This window comes from Anomaloglossus baeobatrachus, chromosome 2 (assembly GCF_048569485.1).
Source record: "Anomaloglossus baeobatrachus isolate aAnoBae1 chromosome 2, aAnoBae1.hap1, whole genome shotgun sequence".
Classification (NCBI taxonomy): domain Eukaryota; kingdom Metazoa; phylum Chordata; class Amphibia; order Anura; family Aromobatidae; genus Anomaloglossus; species Anomaloglossus baeobatrachus.
The window spans coordinates 756324647-756349029 of NC_134354.1; the positions used below are offsets into that span (position 1 = coordinate 756324647).

Here is a 24383-nt window from a genome sequence, read left to right on the forward strand (position 1 = left end):
TCGGCCTGCTTCGTTCTGCGCAAGCGCGCTGCTGGTAATCTGATCTCCGCGTCTCCTCCTGATCGGTGTAGTCACTGCTCCGCGCTCCTCCCATCTATTTCCTGCCTCGGGGCAAGATGGGAAGGAGGTGACGTGGGGGTCAGCAGCAGCGCGCTTGCGCAGAACTAAGCAGGCCGAGGGGGAAAGCGCGGCCCCGCGATTTTGCTTAGGAATAAACATCACAGCACCGCCCATAATCTTAACCCTGCGTGCACGTCACCAGCGGTGACGCTAGGCACAGTGCTCATCCCCGAGAGATGGGCACTGGGCATGCGCGGCGATGGATGGAGCAGGGGGCGGCGTCCAGAAGTATTGTAATCAGCGATGGGGGCGGCATACAGGACCAGGGGGCAGAATAACGGCCATCAGGCAGCCCGCCCCCGTGACGGATTTACAGAATCAGAAGCAAAAAAGGTACAACTTTATAAACACTTTTTTTAGGTCAGAAAGTGGCCACAATCATAACAGGGACCTTTATAGAATGCAGCCCAGGAGCTGCAGAGGGGGAATCTGTGAGGTTTTAGGGGACATTTCTCATGACAGGTTCCCTTTAATACAAAGCAAGAAGCATAGGAGACCAGAGACAGATTCATGTACAAGTAGTCTGCAAAGATTCACACTTAGGCTAGTTTCACACTTGCGTTGAACGGCATCCGTCACATTGCGTTGTGTAACGCATGTGACGGATGCCTTGCAAAAAGTGTGATAATAAAGGCAACGGATTCCAGTGAAATAACGCATTGCGTTAAGTTTTCTTTGGGCCGAGAGAGAGAGCACCAGACACCCCCGCACACAGCCCCACACACACACACAGCCACACACACGCGCGCACACACACACACAGCCACACACACACGCGCGCACACACACACACACACACACAGCCACACACACACAGCCACGCACACACAGCCACGCACACACACACAGCCACGCACACACACACAGCCACGCACACACACACAGCCACGCACACACACACAGCCACGCACACACACACAGCCACGCACACACACACAGCCACGCACACACACACAGCCACGCACACACACACAGCCACGCACACACACACAGCCACGCACACACACACAGCCACGCACACACACACAGCCACGCACACACACACAGCCACGCACACACACACAGCCACGCACACACACACAGCCACACACACAGCCACACACACACAGCCACACACACACACACAGCCAGACACACACACACACACACAGCCAGACACACACACACACACACACAGCCACACACACACACACACACACACACACACAGCCACACACACACACACACAGCCACACACACACACACAGCCACACACACACACACAGCCACACACACACACACACAGCCACACACACACACACAGCCACACACACACAGCCACACACACACAGCCACACACACACAGCCACACACACACAGCCACACACACACAGCCACACACACACAGCCACACACACACAGCCACACACACACAGCCACACACACACAGCCACACACACACAGCCACGCACACACACACAGCCACGCACACACACACAGCCACGCACACACACACAGCCACGCACACACACACAGCCACGCACACACACACAGCCACGCACACACACACAGCCACGCACACACACACAGCCACGCACACACACACAGCCACGCACACACACACAGCCACGCACACACACACAGCCACGCACACACACACAGCCACGCACACACACACAGCCACGCACACACACACAGCCACGCACACACACACAGCCACGCACACACACACAGCCACACACACACAGCCACACACACACAGCCACACACACAGCCACACACACACAGCCACACACACACACACAGCCAGACACACACACACACACACAGCCAGACACACACACACACACACACAGCCAGACACACACACACACACACAGCCAGACACACACACACACACACACAGCCAGACACACACACACACACAGCCAGCCAGACACACACACACACACAGCCAGCCAGACACACACACACACACAGCCAGCCAGACACACACACACACACAGCCAGCCAGACACACACACACACACAGCCAGCCAGACACACACACACACACAGCCAGCCAGACACACACACACACACACACAGCCAGCCACACACACACACACAGCCAGCCACACACACACACACAGCCAGCCACACACACACACACAGCCAGCCACACACACACACACAGCCAGCCACACACACACACACAGCCAGCCACACACACACACAGCCAGCCACACACACACACAGCCAGACACACACACACACAGCCAGACACACACACACACAGCCAGACACACACACACACAGCCAGACACACACACACACAGCCAGACACACACACACACAGCCAGACACACACACACACAGCCAGACACACACACACACAGCCAGACACACACACACACAGCCAGACACACACACACACAGCCAGACACACACACACAGCCACACACACACACACAGCCACACACACACACACAGCCACACACACACACACAGCCACACACACACACACAGCCACACACACACACACAGCCACACACACACACAGCCACACACAGTGATGTCCCCGCTGACAGCGCCATTCACTTCAGTTGCTGCGTGGAGCTCACAGGAGCGGCGGTGTTCTACTGCCACTCCTGACAGCTTCATGTAGCAGAGCTGGATGTGTTGCGGGACCTCTGGATTACGTCGGACCTGGAGGGGTATTTGGGGATTTTAATAAAGTGGTAAAAGAGGGTGTTTTTTTTGTCTTTTATTCCAAATAAAGGATTTTTTTCAGGTGTGTGTTTATTTTCTTTAACTTACAGATTAATCATGGAGGGTATCTCGGGGAGACGCCTGACATGATTAATCTAGGATTTAGTGGCAGCTATGGGCTGCCATTAACTCCTTATTACCCCGATTTGCCAACGCACCAGGGCAAATCGGGAAGAGCCGGGTACAGTCCCAGAACTGTCGCATCTAATGGATGCGACTATTCTGGGCGGCTGCTGGCTGATATTGTTAGGCTGGGGGGCTCCCCATAATGTGGGGCTCCCCATCCGGCCGTATGGCTTTATCTGGCTGGTATTAAAATTGGGGGGGACCGCACGCCGTTTTTTTAAATTTATTTATTGTACTGCACGATATATACACGCCCACCGGCGGCTGTGATTGGTGAGACAGCTGTCACTCAGCGTGGGGGCGGGTCTGGCTGCAACCAATCATAGGCGCCGGTGGGCGGGGAAAGCAGGGAATACGAGATTGAATAATGGGCGGCCGGCTTTTTCAAAAGAGGAACAGCCGCTGGAGCAGTGTGACAGCTGTGCAGCACCGCGCCGGTGATCGTTGAGTATGAGAGAGGAGGGAGAGGGGGGACAGAGACCAGGAGTGATTTTAAACGATTTCGATCGTTCTGCTGGACATGCTGAGCATGTGCAGTAGAAAGTGACGAAATCAGTCAGCGGATTCCGCCGCTTAGCGCATAGCGGCGGAAACCGCCACCGTAGACAATTAAGACACTGTGGCGGATTCCAACGGAATCAGTCATGGTGCGCCATTTTAACGCTCCAAAAAACGTTACATGCTGCGTTCAATCCGCTAGACGCAGTCAAAATAATGCCACTGCGTCGTCCAGCAGATGCAACGCAAACACTTGCGTTACAGTGCATCATCCATACAACTCTATGGAGAATAGCGCGGTCCGTTAACGGACTGCGCTATTCTCCATAGTGACGGAATGCGCTGAACGCAAGTGTGAAACTAGCGTTAGGCTAAGTTCACACACTGCGTTTTTACCGCGATTTGGTGCATTTTTGATCTCTGCGTTTTTCTGCAGTTTTCCAATGCATTGCATGGGGGGAAAACGCAGAAAAACGCAGGAAAGAATTGACATAACTGTTTTTTAAGCTGCGTTTTTGAGCTTAAAAAAAAAAAAAAAAAAAGACGTGTGCGGACAGCAAAATTGAAAACTCAGACTTTGCTGGGGAAGCGAAGTCATGCAGTTTTGAGGCCAAAACGCACCTGAAAAATGCGCAAAAACGCTGCGAAAAACGCACTGTGCGCACATAGCCTTACTCCACTGCCAATGAGATTAGGCTATTTGCACACGCTGAGTATTTGGTGCAGAAATTCCTGCACCAAATCTGTATCTTCTAGCAAAAAAAAAAAAAAACAAGAAAAAAAAAACATGGGTGGAATTGCTGGAAAGCACCAAACATTTTGCAGATTTGGTGCAGGAAAAACTGCAGCATGTCAAAGGAAAAAAAAAACCGTGCAGTCCTTCGGAATTCAAGAATTTGCTGGCTTAAAGGGAACCTGTCAGGTCAAAAAAGTGTTATAACCTACAAGCAGGAGCCTGTGCGAGCTATTAACCCCTTTCTACCCATCCCTGTGTTGTAATGTGTAATATGAAAGTAATAAAATACATGACTTACATATTCACTAGGCAAATTATAGTGTCTCTAGCCCAGTGGGCGTCACATCACCCGTGGGTGTTTGCATGCTTTCCGTGGTATCACACCCCTGTGGGCGTGATACCATGGATTTACATGAGCAATGTCAGCGTCAGAATCCTGCGTGTGCGCACTTGCCATTCTTTCCACCTTCTCATCCTGGTGTTTACTTGCTGGGCTCAGACGCACGCTGCACATGACTGAAACCGCAGGAGTCTGAGCATGCGCAGCGTGCGTCTGAAGCCAACAAGCAAATACCAGGATGAGAAGGCAGCGAGAATGGCAAGTGCACACACGCAGGATTCTGAAGGCACTAATTGTGACGTCGCTCATGTAAATCCATGATATAATTTATGGAAAGCATGCAAACACCCATGGGGCTAGAGACCCTGCTCATTTACATAGGGAATAAGTAATAAAACATTACTTTCAAATTACACATTACTACAACACAGGGATGGGTAGGAAGGGGTTACTAGCTCACATATGCTGCTTGTAGGTTTTAATGTTTTTTTGACCTGGCAGGTTCCCTTTAAAGGATAGGTATGCAGATTTGTGACAAAAAAAAAAAAAAAAACAGGCTATGAGCACAAAGTGAATTTAATAGTTGTCCACCAAGCTGAATGCGTTTGGGTCTGGAAATCATCAAGATCCACTGCTGGCAGCACCTTTTGAAATTTCCAATATCCAGAAGGAAAAAGTTGGAAATTCTGCAACTGAGCACCAGCTTCCAGGCATGATGGAAACCAGCCGACAGTTTAGAGGTTTATCCACTGCTTATATACCAAATACAGGGTTCACACTATGTATACAACCTTAAGTGTAATGTGGGTATTGTTGGACCACCATTATACCTTGACACCAAGAAAGAAAGTTGAGATCAAGCTAAAAATGTTTAGTTCTAGGACAGTTGAACTCTACAAACCTTCACACAAGCTCTTTTTGGCCAGAGCGGCCGCCTTGTGAGAGTTGTATTTCACAATAGCCATGTTCTTCATGTCGGAGGTCAGACTAGCATAGAGTGAAACCGTCTCTACTCCTGTGGTCATTTTTACCAGGATGTCTTCTAGTACGGTGTGATCCATAAACCCTGGCAGGCCATCCAGCATCAGCTCACACTTCTCGGTGCTTCGGCACACAAACATCTTAAAGCCGGGCTGAATTTCATAGCTGCCGAGTTGAGCAATGGCCTGATCGGCAACACGTCTCGATGAGTAACGTGCGTAAGCAAAGCCACGGTTCAGGCCACTGAAGGTCATCATCAATCGGAACTCGTACAACTTGCCAACAGACTGGAACAGTGGGATCAGTGTATCTTCATATATCTCCTGTGGTAAGTTCCCAATGAAAATTTCAGAACCATGCGGTGGAGCGTCTCCAAGCCATCCTAAACATGGAAACATTTAGAGTTGAAAGGTTGACATTGTTTATTAGCATTGTAATTCTTGGACAACCATTGACCATATGTCAACTGTGGACATACCAGTTTGAGATGCCCCTTTAGACATTCCCCAATTTGGTAATTGAGTGTAAGGTCCCACTAGATCAGACATCTAGCCTTTAGACATTGCTTCATACCAGGACAAATGACAAAAATAAATTGGCATATCACACCATGCAGCCACCCCTCTCCACCTCAATGTCTCCAGGGTGCAGATACCATTTTATTAAATGGTAGAGTGAGCAGATGGATCCCTCTTCCACTGTTAAGCCTATAACCAAGTCTCAGTACAGCAGGCACAATGAAATCACTAGATCTGCCTGCTGTGCAGAGTGTCAGCCCACATTTCACACAGCAGGTTAGTTACTATATATCACTGCATCTGACATTAAAGTGAACCTGTCAGGTCCAATATGGATCCAGAACCACGAGCAGTTTTGGGTGCATATTGCTAATCCCTGCCTAACCGTCCCTGTATATACTAGCATAGATTAAGAGATCTTTAGAAAGTATTTCGAGATATTTTACCGTATGCTAATGAGCGAGGGGACTAGTCACCTGGGCGTTAATTCTCCGGCCGGTTGCCCCCCATTCGCATGTTAGTACGCCCCTGTGGGTGTACGGTCATGCTAATGAATACGCAACCTCACAGGATGATCTCACTCACCTCTCCGCTGCCATCACATCTGACGCTGGATTTCAGCTCCGTGCGCATGACCCCGGAGTTTGGGTCATGCGCACTATGAAGCCGGGTGTACGGATCCTGGCTTCAAACTAAAGTAGTGCGCATGACCGAGATTCTGGAGTCATGCGCACTGAGCCAAAATCCAGCGTCAGCCACGATGGCAGCGGAGAGGTGAGTGATCATCCTGTGACGCTGCATATTTGTTAGCATGATAGTACACCCCTGTGGCGTGCCAACATGCTAATTGTGGGCAACTGCCGGGGAACACCAAGGGGGCGAGTGCCCTTGCTCATTAGCGTACGGTAAAGAGATCTTTAGAAGTAGTATTTCTAAAGAGCTTTTATCTCTGCTACTAGATACAGGGACGATTAGGCAGGGATTAGCAATATGCACCCCAAACTGCTCGTGGCTGAGTGCATACTGCACCTGACAGGTTCCCTTTAAAACTGGGGCCACACGAGCGTATGGCATCTGATGCAATGCTCAGCTCCTGTTGTGCTGTAAGTATAAGCAGAGTGTCATACCACTGATCAGATCACAGCTGCGGAAGAGAGGGCAGGATTAAGCTCCCATCTCCTCCATTATCAGCTGATGCCATTATCGCACTGCACTCGTGTCATCTGAGTGCAGTATGATGTTTTTCACACCCATAGACTTGTATGGGTGCAAGTGAAAATGGATTGGATTCGACCTGCAGCAACTGTTTTCAGTCCAATTAGGACCAAGAAAAAAAAAAAATTGAATAAAATTGGATGCCAACGACCCCACCTGAATGCAATTTTTTTTTTTTTAATCACATTCCACCCAAGACTTTTTATTTGCCGTGTCCTAGCCTTAAAGGACTCAAGTCTTTTCTAGTGATAGTTGTAGTGTCCAAGCTGAAGTTCATTACAGTGGATGCATAGGAAGGGGGGAATATTTTGCAAACATTGTCATGTTACTAAAATTAGTAAAAAAAAGCATTTTTACTATTCAATAAGCGTTTTGCCCCCCAATCACCCATACAGCAATATTGCTTTACAATTAGCAACAAAGTAATTCTTGCAAATAGCAGCCCCCCCATCCCAGCAGCAACAATTGCTGCCCCCAACCCCTATTTGCAGTCACTTTGCCCTATCCCAGCATATTTGGTAGAGCCTCTACCCCAATTATTGTTTGAGGGATTACATGAAGCCCACAAGTTTGAGACCCCTGCTAAAGAATACCCCCCCCCCCCCCCATGTGAGGTCACTCCATTCATTGCCTATGTGACTGCTGAAGAAACCTTCAGCAGTGAAATCTCCAGTGTTAGGCTATGTGCGCACGTTGCGTCGGAGTACCTGCAGTTTATTCTGCACGTTTTCCTTCCCTTGGTTTTTGACCAAATGGCTTTTGACAATTTTTTAGCGCTAAAAACGCATGCGTTTTACCGCGTTTTTAGTGCGTTTTTAGCGCTTTTTACCTGCGTTTTCACCTGCGTTTCTGCAGATGCGTTTTTGAGATCAAGACACTGAGAAATAAAGTTGAATTAGTCAAAAAGAATGAAAAAAGAGAAAGAAAGTATAAAATTAACTTTTAATAAAATTATATGGGAAATCATCATCTTTAATGTAATAATAGTGGTTATGCACATTTTAACAGAAAAATAGCTAAAGTTTATTATTTTTTAACATTTAAATTGTCGGTTATTGTGTGTGTGTAAAGGAACATTAGAACCCATTAATTTTTGCCCAGAAAAGCATGCGTTTTTGGAGCCAAAAACGCAGGTGAAAAGCAGGTAAAAAGCATGAAAAACGCAGGAATTGTGATTTTGGTTGCTTTTTGCCATTTCTCATTGACTCCAATGTTAAGGAAACGCTGCAGAAATGGCAAAAACAACTGACATGCTGCTTCTTTTTCAGCATGGTTTTTGACCACAAATATGCAAATTAAACGCTGCTGAAAAAAAAGCAAAGTGCAGACAGGATTTCTGCTTTTACCATAGACTTTGCTGGAAAACAAAAACGCATGCCTTTTTGCCCAAAAACGCTGCTGCCAAAAACGCTGCAGAAACGCGGTAAAAAACGCAACGTGCGAACATAGCCTTAGGCTAGGTTCGCACACTGCGTCTTTTTGACACTGCATTTTTGTGCGTTTTTGGCCGCTAAAACCGCACAAAAACGCACCTGCGTCGAAAAAACGCATCAAAAAACGCATGCGTTTTTGCCGCGATTTGGTGCGTTTTTGGCTGAGTTTTGCTGCATTTTTGATCTCTGCGTTTTGCTGCGTTTTTCAAATGCATTGCATGAGGGGGAAAGAACTAACATGTCCATTTTTTTTTTTTAACTCAAAAACGCAGGTAAAAAAAAACAGATGTGTGCGGACAGCAAAAATGAAAACTCAGACTTTGCTGGGGAAGCAAAGTCCTGCAGTTTTGAGGCCAAAAACGCACCCAAAAAACGCGCAAAAACTCCACGAAAAACGCACCGTGCGCACATAGCCATACTGTGGATGGGCAATAACTACCTTCTGGTCTAAGCCTTGTTAACCATTTGTTAGCTGTCCTCAGGTCTTGTCATTTGCACACTAGTTTTATATAAAGGCCCAGTCACACTAAACAACTTACCAGCGATCCCAACAACGATACAACCTGATAGGGATCTCTGGTAAGTTGCTAGGAGGTCGCTGGTGAGATGTCACTAACGACGCTCCAGCGATCCCACCAGCAACCTGACCTGGCAGGGATCGCTGGAGCATCGCAACACGTGGAAGCATGCTGCACTTGGTAACTAAGGTAAATACCGGGTTACCAACCCGATATTTACCTTGGTTACCAGCGCACACCGCTTAGCGCTGGCTCCCTGCACACCTAGCCACAGTACACATCGGGTTAATTACCCGATGTGTACTCTGCTACGTGTGCAGGGAGCCGGCACTGACAGCTGAGAGCGGCGTACGCTGGTAACGAAGGTAAATATCGGGTAACCAAGGGAAGGGCTTCTTGGTTACCCGATGTTTACTGTGGTTACCAGCGTCCACAGAAGCCGGCTCACTGCACATTTAGTTGTTGCTCTGTCGCTGTCACACACAGCAATGTGTGCTTATCAGCAGGAGAGCAACAACTAAAAAATGGTCCAGGACATTCAGCAACAACCAGCGACCTCACAGCAGGGGCCAGGTTGTTGCTGGATGTCACACACAGCGACATCGCAAGCAAGTTGTGCCTCAGCAGTGATGTTGCTAGTGATGTTGCTTAGGCTGGGTTCACACATAGCGACAGCGATAACGACGTCGCTGTTATGTCACCATTTTCTGTGATGTAGCAGTGACCTAGTAAGTCGCTGTTATGATCGCTGCTTAGCTGTCAAACACAGCAGCGATCATAACGTCGCTACATGTGCAGAGAGCAGGGAGCCGCGCACACTGCTTAGCGCTGGCTCCTTGCTCTCCTAGCTACAGTACACATCGGGTTAATTAACCCGATGTGTACTGCAGCTACATGTGCAGAGAGCTGGAGCCGGCACTGGCAGCGTGAGAGCGGCGGAGGCTGGTAACGAAGGTAAATATCAGGTAACCACCTTGGTTACCCGATGTTTACCTTGGTTACAGCTTACCGCAGGCTGTCAGACGCCGGCTCCTGCTTCCTGCACATTCAGGATTGTTGCTCTCTCGCTGTCACACACAGCGATGTGTGCTTATTAGCGGGAGAGCAACAATAAAAAAAACGAACCAGGGCTGTGTGTAACGAGCAGCGATCTCACAGCAGGGGCCAGATCACTGCTCAGTGTCACACACAGCGAGATCGCTAATGAGGTCACTGCTGCGTCACCAAAACCGTGATGTAGCAGCGATTTCGGTAGCGATCTCGCTATGTGTGAAGCACCCCTTAGTGTGACGGTACCTTAATTGTATCAGCTGGCAATCTCTAGCAATCCCCCCTCCCCCATGCTGTGACTCAGTATTTTTTGGACATGGAACTCAAGAGCAAGTCACAGGTATCAGTACAGTTAATTCTTGAGTAGTTCGTGAGTCCTGAAAGTTTCCAAGTCACAAGCATTAAGCAAGACTGTACCTGGAGGGGGCGCTCCGTACATCCTCTGTCCGTTCACTTGCACTAGAGATATATTTGAGTGTCTCATCCATTCGATAAGTGCAGTTTTATTCTTTCTATTCACGGAATTGAGCCAAATTTGAGGCTAAGATAAAACAAATGGAGGGTTATTATTAGTGATGAGCGAGTACTAAAAAGCTCGGGTGCTCGAAGCTCGGGCCGAGCCTCCCAAGATACTCGTGTACTCGGCCCGAGCACCGAGCCCAATGTTATCCTATGGGAGACCCGAGTATTTTTGTGAAATGACCCCCCGGCAGCATGGAGAAACCCTAAAAATGTCACAAAAGTCTCAGAAGAGTGCTCAAATGACATGGCAACAGCATGGGGAAGACCCCTTGAAGCATTTATCACTCAAAAGTCACAGATGTGAACAATTTTGTCCGAGTTTTACGCCATTTTTACGGACTCACCAGAAAACCTTCCAAAATGACACCAAAATGAATTTTCATGGCGGAAATGTTAAGGGCACATACCCAATAGTGAGATAGAGCTGGTGTATGTTACTTTTTGAGATTAATACATGAAAGATTTTACATGAAAACCTTGTGTGGCACTCCGATGTCCAAAACGCACGTTTTGTGCTTTTTACTAGCGATGTCGGTCATTTTTTTTTTCATTCTATCTCCCGTCGGTCGGTCTCGCTCTGTCTGTCTCTCTCTGTCTTGTCTGTCCCCCTCTCACAGTCTGTCGGTCAGTTCCCCCCCCTCTCTCTTACTTACCGTTCCCCGATCACTGCCGCGGCGCTGCACAGCTGTTCAAACTCCGGTGGCTTTTCCTCTTTTGAAAAAGCCGGCCGCTCATTAATCAATCTCCTATTCCCTGCTGTCCTGCTTTTCGGCGCCTATGATTGGTTGCAGTGAGACACGCTCCCACACTGAGTGACAGCTGTCTCACTGCAACCAATCACAGCAGCCGGTGTGTGTATACTGTGCAGTGAAATAAATAATTAAATAATTAAAAAAAACGGCATGCGGTCCCCCCAATTTTAATACCAGCCAGATAAAGCCATACGGCTGAAGGCTGGTATTCTCAGGATGGGGAGCTCCACGTTATGGGGAGCCCCCCACCCTAACAATATCAGTCAGCAGCCGCCCAGAATTGCCGCATACATTAGATGCGACAGTTCTGGGGCTGTACCCGGCTCTTCCCGATTTACCCTGGTGCGTTGGCAAATCGGGGTAATAAGGAGTTAATGGCAGCCCATAGCTGCCACTAAATCCTAGATTAATCATGTCAGGCGTCTCCCCGAGATTCCTTCCATGATTAATCTGTAAATTACAGTTAAAAAACACACACCCGAAAAATCCTTTATTAGAAATAAAAAACACTAACAAAGTCCCTCATTACCAATTTATTAACCCCGACAAACCCTCCATGTCCGGCGTACTCCACAGTCCTCCAGCGTCGCGTCCAGCTCTGCTGCATGGAAGTGACAGGAGCTGCAGAAGACACCGCCGCTCCGGTCACCTCCACGCAGCTAATGAGATGAGTATAGCGATCAGCTGAGCTGTCACTGAGGTTACCTGGATCCAGCGGTGGATGCAGCGGTGGCCGCGGGTAACCTCAGTGACAGCTCAGCTGATCGCGCTACTCACCGCCGCTCCAGTCAGCTCCATGCACCAACTGAGGTGAGTAGAGCGATCAGCTGCTGTCACTGAGGTTAATCGCGGCACCGCTGGATCCAGCGGTGGCCGGGAGTTACCTGACTGACAGCAGCTGATCGCGCTATTCCCTTCATTAGCTGCGTGGAGGTGACCGGCGGCTTTTACTATTTTGAAAAAGCCGGCCGCTCATTAAACAATCTCCTATTCCCTGCTTTCCCCGCCCACCGGTGCCTATGATTGGTTGCAGTGAGACACGCCCCCACGCTGAGTGACAGGTGTCACACTGCACCCAATCACAGCAGCCGGTGGGCGTGTCTATACTGTGCAGTAAAATAAATTAATAAATAATTAAAAAAAAACGGCGTGCGGTCCCCCCCATTTTAATGCCAGCCAGATAAAGCCATACGGCTGAAGGCTGGTATTCTCAGGATGGGGAGCTCCACGTTATGGGGAGCCCCCCAGCCTAACAATATCAGTCAGCAGCCGCCCAGAATTGCCGCATACATTATATGCGACAGTTCTGGGGCTGTACCCGGCTCTTCCCGATTTGCCCTGGTGCTTTGGCAAATCGGGGTAATAAGGAGTTAATGGCAGCCCATAGCTGCCACTAAATCCTAGATTAATCATGTCAGGCGTCTATGAGACACCTTCCATGATTAATCTGTAAGTTACAGTAAATAAACACACACACCCGAAAAATCCTTTATTAGAAATAAAAAACACACACACATTCCCTGGTTCACCACTTTAATCAGCCCCAAAAAGCCCTCCATGTCCGGCGTCATCCAGGATGTTCCAGCGTCGCATCCTGCGCTGCTGCATGGAAGTGACAGGAGCTGCAGAAGACACCGCCGCTCCGGTCACTTCCACGCAGCAAATGAGGAGAGTAGCGCGATCAGCTGAGCTGTCACTGAGGTTACCCGCCGTCACTGGATCCAGTGACAGCGGGTAACCTCAGTGACAGCTCAGCTGATCGCACGGCTGTCTTCATTAGCTGCGTGGAGGTGACCGGAGCGGCGGTGTCTTCTGCAGCTCCTGTCACTTCCATGCAGCAGAGCTGGACGCGACGCCGGAGTCCGTGGAGTACGCCGGACATGGAGGGTTTGTCGGGGTTAATAAATTGGTAATGAGGGACTTTGTTAGTGTTTTTTATTTCTAATAAAGGATTTTTCGGATGTGTGTGTTTTTTAACTGTAATTTACAGATTAATCATGGAAGGAATCTCGGGGAGACGCCTGACATGATTAATCTAGGATTTAGTGGCAGCTATGGGCTGCCATTAACTCCTTATTACCCCGATTTTCCAACGCACCAGGGTAAATCGGGAAGAGCCGGGTACAGCCCCAGAACTGTCGCATATAATGTATGCGGCAATTCTGGGCAGCTGTTGGCTGATATTGTTAGGGTGGGGGGCTCCCCATAACGTGGAGCTCCCTATCCTGAGAATACCAGCCTTCAGCCGTATGGCTTTATCTGGCTGGTTTTAAAAATGGGGGGAACCGCACGCCGTTTTTTTTAATTTAATAAATAATTAAAATTAATAATTAAAATTAATAAATAATTAAAAAAAACGGCGTGCGGTTCCCCCCATTTTTAAAACCAGCCAGATAAAGCCATACGGCTGAAGGCTGGTATTCTCAGGATGGGGAGCTCCACGTTATGGGGAGCCCCCCACCCTAACAATATCAGCCAACAGCCGCCCAGAATTGCCGCATACATTATATGCGACAGTTCTGGGACTGTACCCGGCTCTTCCCGATTTGCCCTGGTGCGTTGGCAAATCGGGGTAATAAGGAGTTATTGGCAGCCCATAGCTGCCAATAAGTCCTAGATTAATCATGTCAGGCGTCTATGAGACACCCTCCATGATTAATCTGTAAGTTACAGTAAATAAACACACACACACCAGAAAAAATCCTTTATTAGAAATAAAAACACACACATATACCCTGGTTCACCACTTTAATCAGCCCGAAAAAGCCCTCCATGTCCGGCGTAATCCAGGATGATCCAGCGTCGCATCCAGCGCTGCTGCATGGAGGTGACCGGAGCTGCAGCAGACACCGCCGCTCCGGTCACCTCCACACAGCAAATGAACACAGCCGCGCGATCAGCTGCTGTCACTGAGGTTACCCGCGGCCACCGGTGGATGCAGCGGTGACAGCGGGTAACCTCAGTGACAGCAGCTGATCGCGCGGCTGTGTTCATTTGCTGTGTGGAGGTGACCGGAGCGGCGGTGTCTGCTGCGGCTCCGGTCACCTCCATGCAGCAGCGCTGGATGCGACGCTGGATCATCCTGGATTACGCCGGACAAGGAGGGCTTTTTCGGGCTGATTAAAGTGGTGAACCAGGGTATATGTGTGTGTTTTTTATTTCTAATAAAGGATTTTTTCTGGTGTGTGTGTTTATTTACTGTAACTTACAGATTAATCATGGAGGGTGTCTCATAGACGCATGACATGATTAATCTAGGATTTAGTGGCAGCTATGGGCTTCCAATAACTCCTTATTACCCCGATTTGCCAACGCACCAGGGTAAATCGGGAAGAGCCGGGTACAGTCCCAGAATTGTCGCATATAATGTATGCGGCAATTCTGGGCGGCTGCTGACTGATATTGTTAGGGTGGGGGGCTCCCCATAACGTGGGGCTCCCCATCCTGAGAATACCAGCCTTCAGCTGTATGGCTTTATCTGGCTGGTATTAAAATTGGGGGGAACCGCACGCCGTTTTTTTAATTATTTATTTATTTATTTTACTGCACAGTATAGACACGCCCACCGGCTGCTGTGATTGGGTGCAGTGTGACACCTGTCACTCAGCGTGGGGGCGTGTCTCACTGCAACCAATCATAGGCGCCTGTGGGCGTGGAAAGCAGGGAATATGAGATGGCTGTGTACAGAGCACAGCGCGCCGGCCGGTATAAAGGCTCGGTCACGCTGTGCAGGCCGGCCAATCACTGCAATTCCACAACTAACAGGGCTGTGGCATTGCAGTGGTCTGCCAGCCAATCCCTGCATGAGGGCTGGCTCTCAAAAGAGCGCCAACATGCAGGGATGAAGACCACGAGTAAAGCACGAGTATTGCAAAATTACTCGGTACCCGCCGAGCAGCCCGAGTACAGTGATACTCGTGCGAGTACCGAGTAGTTACAAGCATGCTCGCTCATCACTAGTTATTATGTAAGAAACCGGCTTAAGATGCAACATCTCAGATAAGGCGGCTTTCACACTAATTTTTGTTTTAACATGCGTCCTGAACGTTTTTGTTAACGCAAAAACGGATCCAGTTCAAATGCGTTTTCACTTCAATGCATTTGCAATGGACTCGCGTCAACATGCGTTTGCATGTGTTATAGTGAGGATCCAGCGACTTGCAGTTTTTTAACTTTCAAAAACGCTACTTGTAGCGTTTGAGCTGCGTCCAAATACTATTTTTCACTGGATCCTGACTATACTGCACGCAAACGCATGTGAACGCTGGCATGATGATAGACAGGATCCTGCTTGTTCTACTGAGCATGCCTAGAAACCAGCCTGGCGTGATCAGTCTCTCCCCCTCCTGAGAGCAGCGGACGCTCGTAACAAAGGTAAATATCGAGTAAGCAAGCAAAGCGCTTCGCTTAGTTACCCAATGTTTACCTTGGTTACATGTGGAGGGAGCAGGCAGCCCGGCTCCTAGCAGCTGCCGACAATTGTAACCAAGGTAAATATCAGGTATCGAAGCAAAGCACTTCACTTAGTTTCCCAATGTTTACCTTGGTTACCAGCGTCCGCAGCTGTCAGATGCCGGCTCCCAATCACGTTCAGGTCCCCGCACGCCCGATCACATCACTTCAATGCCCACCCATAAACTTCAAGCGACAGGATCATGCAAAATAACATGCGTTTTTCTTTGTAAAAACAGGATCAACTTTTACAGCAAAAAGTTCATGATGCATGTTAAAAAAAAAAAAACGTAGTGTGAAAGCAGCCTAATTGGGTCAAAATGTGCTAAATTTCCTTAACAATGGCAAAAAAAAAAAAAATTTAGTCTTAAAGGTGTTGCTCACAACAAGGATACTGATTACAAATCCTTGCGATTGATCAGATTAAGGGGGCAAAAACCAGGCACCCCTATTTGTTATACACTTTAGTAGCTGCCATATGCTAACTATGTAAGGCTCTGTTCACAGGCAGAGGAGACGTTATGAAAAGTCAGTGCCCTCAAAGATGAAGGGCATTTATTTCTCAGTGTTTCGAGGTTGTCACTTCCTCAGGAGAGCCACCAAGTAGCAAAAATAGTGGTAAAATTTATATAACATGGGGGTTTAATTTTTAATTTTTTTTTTAGTTAATAAGGCATACTGTCAAAGTTTAAGAAACACAGATCCTGACTAAAATCACAAACTAGTGAAAAAAAAAAAAAATCACGAGATAAAAAAAAAAAAAAAAAAAGGGGGATTCAACAGCAAGGCTAAAAAAGGTGCAGAAGTGGCGATCCAATCCCTTCCTCAAACACTATTCTGGTTCTAACTATTCATACTGGAATAGTAGTAAATACAGTGGAACCTTTGATTACAAGCATAATTGGTCACGGGAGTGTGCTCTTCAGCAAAGTTACTCTTATATCAAAGTGAATGTTCTCATAGGAAATAATTGAAATGCAGACAATTCGTTCCACAACCCAAAAATATTTACTGCATTTATACAAACTTTACAGTAATACAAAATAAATGGCCTGTATTTATGTAAAATTATTATAGTACACCAATACAAAATTCTGTACAAGAAAAGCATATAAAACAAATTAAACTGCACGTAAGCTTACAATAGAATTGATGTGCGGGAAGAACAGTACAAGCAATGTGCTGCACTGGTTATCAATAAGTACAATTCTGTATCCACAAATGCAAATTGATAGAAATGCTATATAGTATATACTGTATAATGGTATTACTGTATACAGTACATATGTACAGAAAGTTACCTCCAGAGCGGGTCAGAGCGCGGTGAAAGGACGGACCCGGAAGTGTGCACGGTGGGAATTTGCCCTTATTGCAAAGCATTGCTCTTAAACCAAGTTACACATTTGTAAAAAGCTTTGCTTGTCTTTCAAAACGCTCTCAAACCAAGTTACTCTTAATCCAAGGTTCCACTGTATTTGGTATTTGTCATGTAACAAACTTAACCCCTTAACGACCCATGACGTACTGAATACGTCATGGATCGTGTGCCGGTAAGCCCCGCCCCCTGCCGCCGGTCGGCGGCGGCGAGACGCGCACATATCAGCTGTTATCAACAGCTGATATGTGTGCCTGCTAGCCGCGGGTGGAATCGCTTCCACCCGCGGCCATTAACCCCTTACATTTCGCTGCCAAAGTCTTGGCAGCGATATGTATATGGGCGCCGCCATGACAGTGACTTACCCCGCCCCCGCCGGAAGTCACGTGACATGATCACGTGACTTTCGGCGGTTGCCATGGTAGCACAGGGTCATGTGATGACGCCTGTGGCTAACATGAGTCACTTCCTCTCAATGCCGGAATACAGCCGGCATTGAAAGTGAAGCAGCAAATCTGCAGTTCTCAGCTCTGTAGCTGAGATCTGCAGATAGTGCAGAGCGATCGGATTGTTGATCGCAATAGCCCCCTAGGGGGACTAGTAAAATAAAAAAAAACAAGTAAAAAAAAAAAAGTTTTAAAAAATTAAAAAAAAATAAAAAACCTAAAAGTTCAAATCACCCCCCTTTCACCCCATTGAACATTAAGGGGTTAAAAAAAATAAAAAATACACACATATTTGGTATCGCCACGTTCAGAAATGCCCGATCAAAATATAAAATCAATGAATCTGATCAGTAAACGGCGTAGCGGCAAAAAAATTCCAAACGACAAAATTATGTTTTTTGGTCGCCGCAAATTTTGCGCAAAATGCAATAACAGGCGATCAAAACGTAGCATCTGTGCAAAAATGGTACCGTTAAGAACGTCAGGTCGAGACGCAAAAAATAAGCCATCACTGAGCCTCAGATCCTGAAAAATGAGAACGCTACGGGTTTTGGAAAATGGCGCAAAACGTGCACCACGTTTTTCGGACAAGCTTGTGAATTTTTTTTAACCCCTTAGATACAAGTAAACCTATACATGTTTGGTGTCTATAAACTCGCACCGACCTGAGGCATCATACCCACACATCAGTTTTACCATATAGTGAACACGGTGAATAAAATATCCCAAAAACTATTGTACAATCCCACTTTTGCAATTTTTCCACACTTGGAATTTTGTTGCTGTTCTCCAGTACACTATATGGTAAACCTTATGGTTTCATTTAAAAGTACAACTCGTCCCGCAAAAAACAAGCCCTCATATGGCAAGATTGATGGAAAAATAAAGTTACGCCTCTCGGAAGAAGGGGAGCAAAAAACAAAAACGCAAAAACGTAAAGTGCCCGGGGGCTGAAGGGGTTAAAGGGAACCAAACATCAGGATTTTCGTGTATAAGGTGCAGCCAGTGCAGTACTGACACTATCAGGCACATTGTGGACATACCATTAGTGGGCAGCTCGTAATTTTGGAGTCAGTGCACCTCAGAAGCAGGGTGGATACGCATGGCCAGAGGTCCATAATGCACATCAGTTTTTTGCATCAGGCACAATCCGGCATGTGCCTGATGCAACAGATCCAGCGAAGAATATGCAAAAACGGATGCACCCGATTTTCTTTTTTTATGGATCCGGTATACCTGATCCGTCAAAAAACGGATCCGGCGCATCAGTTTCAGATTTTTTTGCTGGATCTGTTTATCTTCAATTAATTGGAGCATGCTCAGTTTTAAAAAACAGATCCAGCAGCCGCATCACGGTGGATCCGGCGTCCATTGGCTTCCAATGTAAATCACGCCGGATCCGGCGCCATACAGTTTTTTATTCAGAGACAAAAGACATTCAATGAGATGTTCAATCCGGCCACTGCATTGAGTAATTACGCCGGATCCGTCAACTGCCGGATGCAACGCAAGGCCATCAAGCACAATCCGGTGCTAATAAAAATCAATGGGGATAAAACAAGCCGGCGCCGGATCCGTATTATAAGTTTTTTCCAGCTTGTGCCTGATAAAAAAAAAAAAAAAAAAAACTGGTGTGAAAGCAGCCTAAGGCTAGTTTCACACTTGCGTTGAACGGCATCCATTGCGTTGTGTGACGGATGCGTTGCATATAATGGAACAACAGATCGTACAAAACAACGGAAAGCTTTTTTTCTTCTTCTTCACAGTTTTACCGGCAGACTTGTGAACGATCAGCTGATCACCCGAGCGCTCTCACATGCCAGCAGCCGGGCGCTCAGCTGAACGTTCGGCCACCGAGAAACAAAATAAAATTTGTGATTTAAAAAAAATAAAAAAAAAATATGAGCATGCGCAGTGAAAAATAAAGGTTTCCACCGCTCAAAAAAAATGTTACATGCTGCGTTCCTTCCGCCCGACGCAGCGTCAAAATAACGACGCTGCGTTGTCCAGCGGATGCAACGCTGACACTTGCGTTACAGTGCGTCGTCCATACAAGTCTATGGAGAATAGCGCAGACTGCGCTATTCTCCATAGTGACGGACTGCGCTGAACACAAGTGTGAAAGTAGCCTAAGCCGTGCGGCTCAATCCGGCTGTGAAACCTATGCAACGGATGCGGCAAAAACACCGCATCCTTTGCATAAGTTTTTACATGCGGCCCGTCCGTTGCTACTGAGCATGTGCAGTGGAAGAAACCGCATGCGGCGACTGGATGCGTTTTTTTCCGCATCCGGCGTCCATAGGCATGCAATGAAAATGCGCCGCAGCGGACGGATGCGGCACAATGCGGGGTTTTTTGCCGGAGCAAAAAACGTTGCAGGCAACGTTCTATCCGGCCGCGGCATCGGCTAAATCTGCCGCATGCGGAAAAAAACGGACCGAACGCAAGCCCATGCGGCACAATACAGCACTAATATAAGTCTATGCAAAAAAAAAAAAGGCGGCAAAAAAAAACGGTTGCGGTTTTTCTGCAGTGCGCCGTATTGTGCCGCAGAGCAAAAACCGGATGTGTGAAAGTAGCCTTAGGCTAAGTTCACACATCCTGTGTTTTGCATCAGTCACAATCCGTAGCCTTGAGGAATTACGGAATCCTGTAATAATATTAATTACTACAATAGGAATAATATTTTGCAGGAATCCTGTATTTCCCCATAGACTTCTATTAGTGACGGATTGCGACTGATGACCATGCGTTGCATCTGCTGCGTCGCGGTCCGTCGTTTTTGAGCAATGCAGAATGTAACGTTTTTCGGGCCGTCAAAATTAACGCGCCGCGCAGGAATCCGTCAAGCTTGTAATGCATGTCTATGGTGCTGGATTCCGTCGTAATCCGTCTTACAACGGAATCCAGCGCAGGATTCCGTCATGCTCTACTGAGCATGCCCAGCATGCTTGGCACGCCCACTGGGCTGTCCCAAACACAGACGGATCATGACTGATCCGTCAAAAAACGGACGCACAGCGGATGTAACGGACGCAACTGATCCGTTTTTTCACAGGATTCCTGTGAAAGGAATCCTGTGAAAAACACATCAGTTGCATCAGTTGACATCTTGAAAATGACTGATCCGTTGCTGACGGACCTGACGGATTGAAAACACAGGATGTGTGAACTATGTACGTGATCTGTCTCCTGCACTCCAGATCATGCGCAGTGCACCACGAGAATCAGGGAGAGGCATCCACCTTGCTTCTGAGGTGCACAGATGAGGCTAAAATGAGGGGACATACTAAAAAGAATGATGAAAAGGAATAAATAAAAAGAATGAGGATAATAACTTATTAGGTGTATATTATGTAGATGTATAAAAAGGTTTCTTGGGCAAGTTAGACATGGAATGAACATGAAATATATGTAGATAATAAGTCATTCAAGTTATGTTATTTCCACAAGGGTCTAACATGGAAAAAGGGCCAACTAGTCAGGGAAAACACCCCTGCAACTAGTCAGGGAAAACACCCCCGCTAATAGTCAGGGAAAACACCCCTGCAACTAGTCAGGGAAAACACCCCTGCAACTAGTCAGGGAAAACACCCCTGCAACTAGTCAGGGAAAACACCCCTGCAACTAGTCAGGGAAAACACCCCTGCAACTAGTCAGGGAAAACACCCCTGCAACTAGTCAGGGAAAACACCCCTGCAACTAGTCAGGGAAAACACCCCTGCAACTAGTCAGGGAAAACACCCCTGCAACTAGTCAGGGAAAACACCCCTGCAACTAGTCAGGGAAAACACCCCTGCAACTAGTCAAGCCTCAATTATTGGGAAAGCAGCATTTATACATTTCTTAAACATTCATATTAGTGAATAGCATTATACACCGCTGATTAGGGTGGTAAATTGGGCATACATGTACCAATGCTGTAGGGATGAGGGCAGAGAGGACCTGAGCTTCTCTTTAGAGGTCACCTCTCCATGCATCTATAAGGCCATGTGCACACATTGCATTTTTTCTTCGTGTTTTAAACTGCACTGTAAATGACAAACTGCAGCAAAGTCTAAGAAATCAGAATTGTTTGACAAATGTCAAAATCTGTCCAAAAAAAAACACAAACAGCATCTTCATTGGATTTTGTCAACATTTTCCACCCATTGACTCCTCCATCTGAAAACGCATTGTCCAAAATGCAAGCAGCAAAACACACGCATTTATACCACTTTTTTGCATCAAATGCAGTGTTTGCGTCTGTCAGACGTGTGCCAGAGGGGCAGTTTTGTTGTCAGAGCAGACTACAGCAGGCACAGCTCAGATCTGCAGCAAGGGTTTGACAACTTTGATTTCCAGGCACAAGATGCAGAATGGGAGGGAAGCAATGCAAAAAAAAACAAAAAAAACAAAACAAGACCAGGTTCAATAGACTAGAGTAATGCACCACTGAAATGCAAAAAACCCACACTGGAGTCACTAAAGTTTTAGTTTTTCCCCTGTGCTGGTGCTGTGGAGCACTGCCTAAACCCATTCACTAGAGTGGGCCCCAGCAGCCATCTATGTGCACCCCATGACTCCAGTCTCCACCATGTGCAGCACAGTCTGCAGAATTGGATACATTGTGTTTATACTATTTACAGTTCAGGAGGAGACACTTCCTGCAGAAGAGCCTGCGCCAGACAGGAGGGGGGCACAGACCACCTGTACAGACAGCAACCAGAGCCACCAGCTTCTCTGTGCAAGATAAGGCTAATGCTAAAATCTAGGACCCCCAGCAGTGAGATTCTAACAGCCTAAACCTAGGACCCCCCCCCCAAACAGCCTAAACCTAGGACCCCCCCCCCAAACAGCCTAAACCTAGGACCCCCCCCCCCCCCAAAACAGCCTAAACCTAGGACCCCCCCCCCAAAACAGCCTAAACCTAGGACCCCCCCCCCCAAAACAGCCTAAACCTAGGACCCCCCCCCCAAAACAGCCTAAACCTAGCCCCCCCCCCCCAAAACAGCCTAACCCTAGGACCCCCCCCCCCCAAAACAGCCTAACCCTAGGACCCCCCCCCCAAAACAGCCTAAACCTAGGACCCCCCCCAAAACAGCCTAAACCTAGGACCCCCCCCCCAAAACAGCCTAAACCTAGGACCCCCCCCCCAAAACAGCCTAAACCTAGGACCCCCCCCCCCAAAACAGCCTAAACCTAGGACCCCCCCCCCAAAACAGCCTAAACCTAGGACCCCCCCCCCAAAACAGCCTAAACCTAGGACCCCCCCCCCCCAAAACAGCCTAAACCTAGGACCCCCCCCCCCAAAACAGCCTAAACCTAGGACCCCCCCCAAAACAGCCTAAACCTAGGACCCCCCCCAAAACAGCCTAAACCTAGGACCCCCCCCCCAAAACAGCCTAAACCTAGGGGACCCCCAGCAGTGAGATTCTAACAGCCTAAACCTAGGACCCCCCCCCCCAAAACAGCCTAAACCTAGGACCCCCCCCCAAAACAGCCTAAACCTAGGACCCCCCCCCCCAAAACAGCCTAAACCTAGGACCCCCCCCCCAAAACAGCCTAAACCTAGGACCCCCCCCAAACAGCCTAAACCTAGGGGACCCCCAGCAGTGAGATTCTAACAGCCTAAACCTAGGACCCCCCCCCAAAACAGCCTAAACCTAGGACCCCCCCCCAAAACAGCCTAAACCTAGGACCCCCCCCAAACAGCCTAAACCTAGGGGACCCCCAGCAGTGAGATTCTAACAGCCTAAACCTAGGACCCCCCCCCAAACAGCCTAAACCTAGGGGACCCCCAGCAGTGAGATTCTAACAGCCTAAACCTAGGACCCCCCCCCCAAAACAGCCTAAACCTAGGACCCCCCCCCAAAACAGCCTAAACCTAGGACCCCCCCCCAAAACAGCCTAAACCTAGGACCCCCCCCAAACAGCCTAAACCTAGGGGACCCCCAGCAGTGAGATTCTAACAGCCTAAACCTAGGACCCCCCCCCCAAACAGCCTAAACCTAGGGGACCCCCAGCAGTGAGATTCTAACAGCCTAAACCTAGGACCCCCCCCCCAAACAGCCTAAACCTAGGGGACCCCCAGCAGTGAGATTCCAACAACCTAAACCAAGGACCCCCCCAGCAAGGTAAGGGGTGAGTAACAGCATACAGAACAGGACTCCTGCTGCCCCTGCACATTTAATGAGGGGAAAATAAATTGCATGAACATAAATAAAACAATTACAGAAAGCCCAGTAGAAAGCAGCAGCCCCCAGTAGAAAGCAGCAGCCCCCTGCAGCCCCCAATAGAAAGCATGCAGCCCCCACCTCACTGGCCGCGGTCTCTGCGCGCTTCCTCTGCTCCATGCCTCTGGTCTCTGCTCCTCTCCTGTAGTCTCTCTCTAGGTCGCAGCCTCCGGAGCTGGAGATTATATAAGAGACCTGACACACCTGAGCCCTGACCAATCCGGAGGGGGGAAAGGTGATCCTCACTCCTCACTGGCTGTCTGCAGCCCTGCACCCTCCCCCATGGAGATAATACAACAAGCTGGGGAATGATGATGATGATGATGATGGAGGAGGAGGAAAAGGAGGAGGACGGG

General features: G+C 48.1%; 1 protein-coding gene across 1 annotated transcript in view; it reads right to left on the bottom strand.

Annotated features, from left to right (window-relative positions):
* DND1 (DND microRNA-mediated repression inhibitor 1) overlaps positions 1-24171 on the bottom strand; it is a 37771-nt gene extending 13600 nt beyond the window's left edge. Inside the window, exons 1-3 of the mRNA XM_075334671.1 lie at positions 24109-24171; positions 10683-10806; positions 5452-5913 (exon numbers count right to left, since the gene is read on the bottom strand). Of these exons, the coding sequence (XP_075190786.1) occupies positions 5452-5913; positions 10683-10806; positions 24109-24147 (625 nt within the window). The 5' untranslated portion in view covers positions 24148-24171. The remainder of the gene's footprint in view (positions 1-5451; positions 5914-10682; positions 10807-24108) is intronic.
* Positions 24172-24383: the final 212 nt, after the last annotated feature.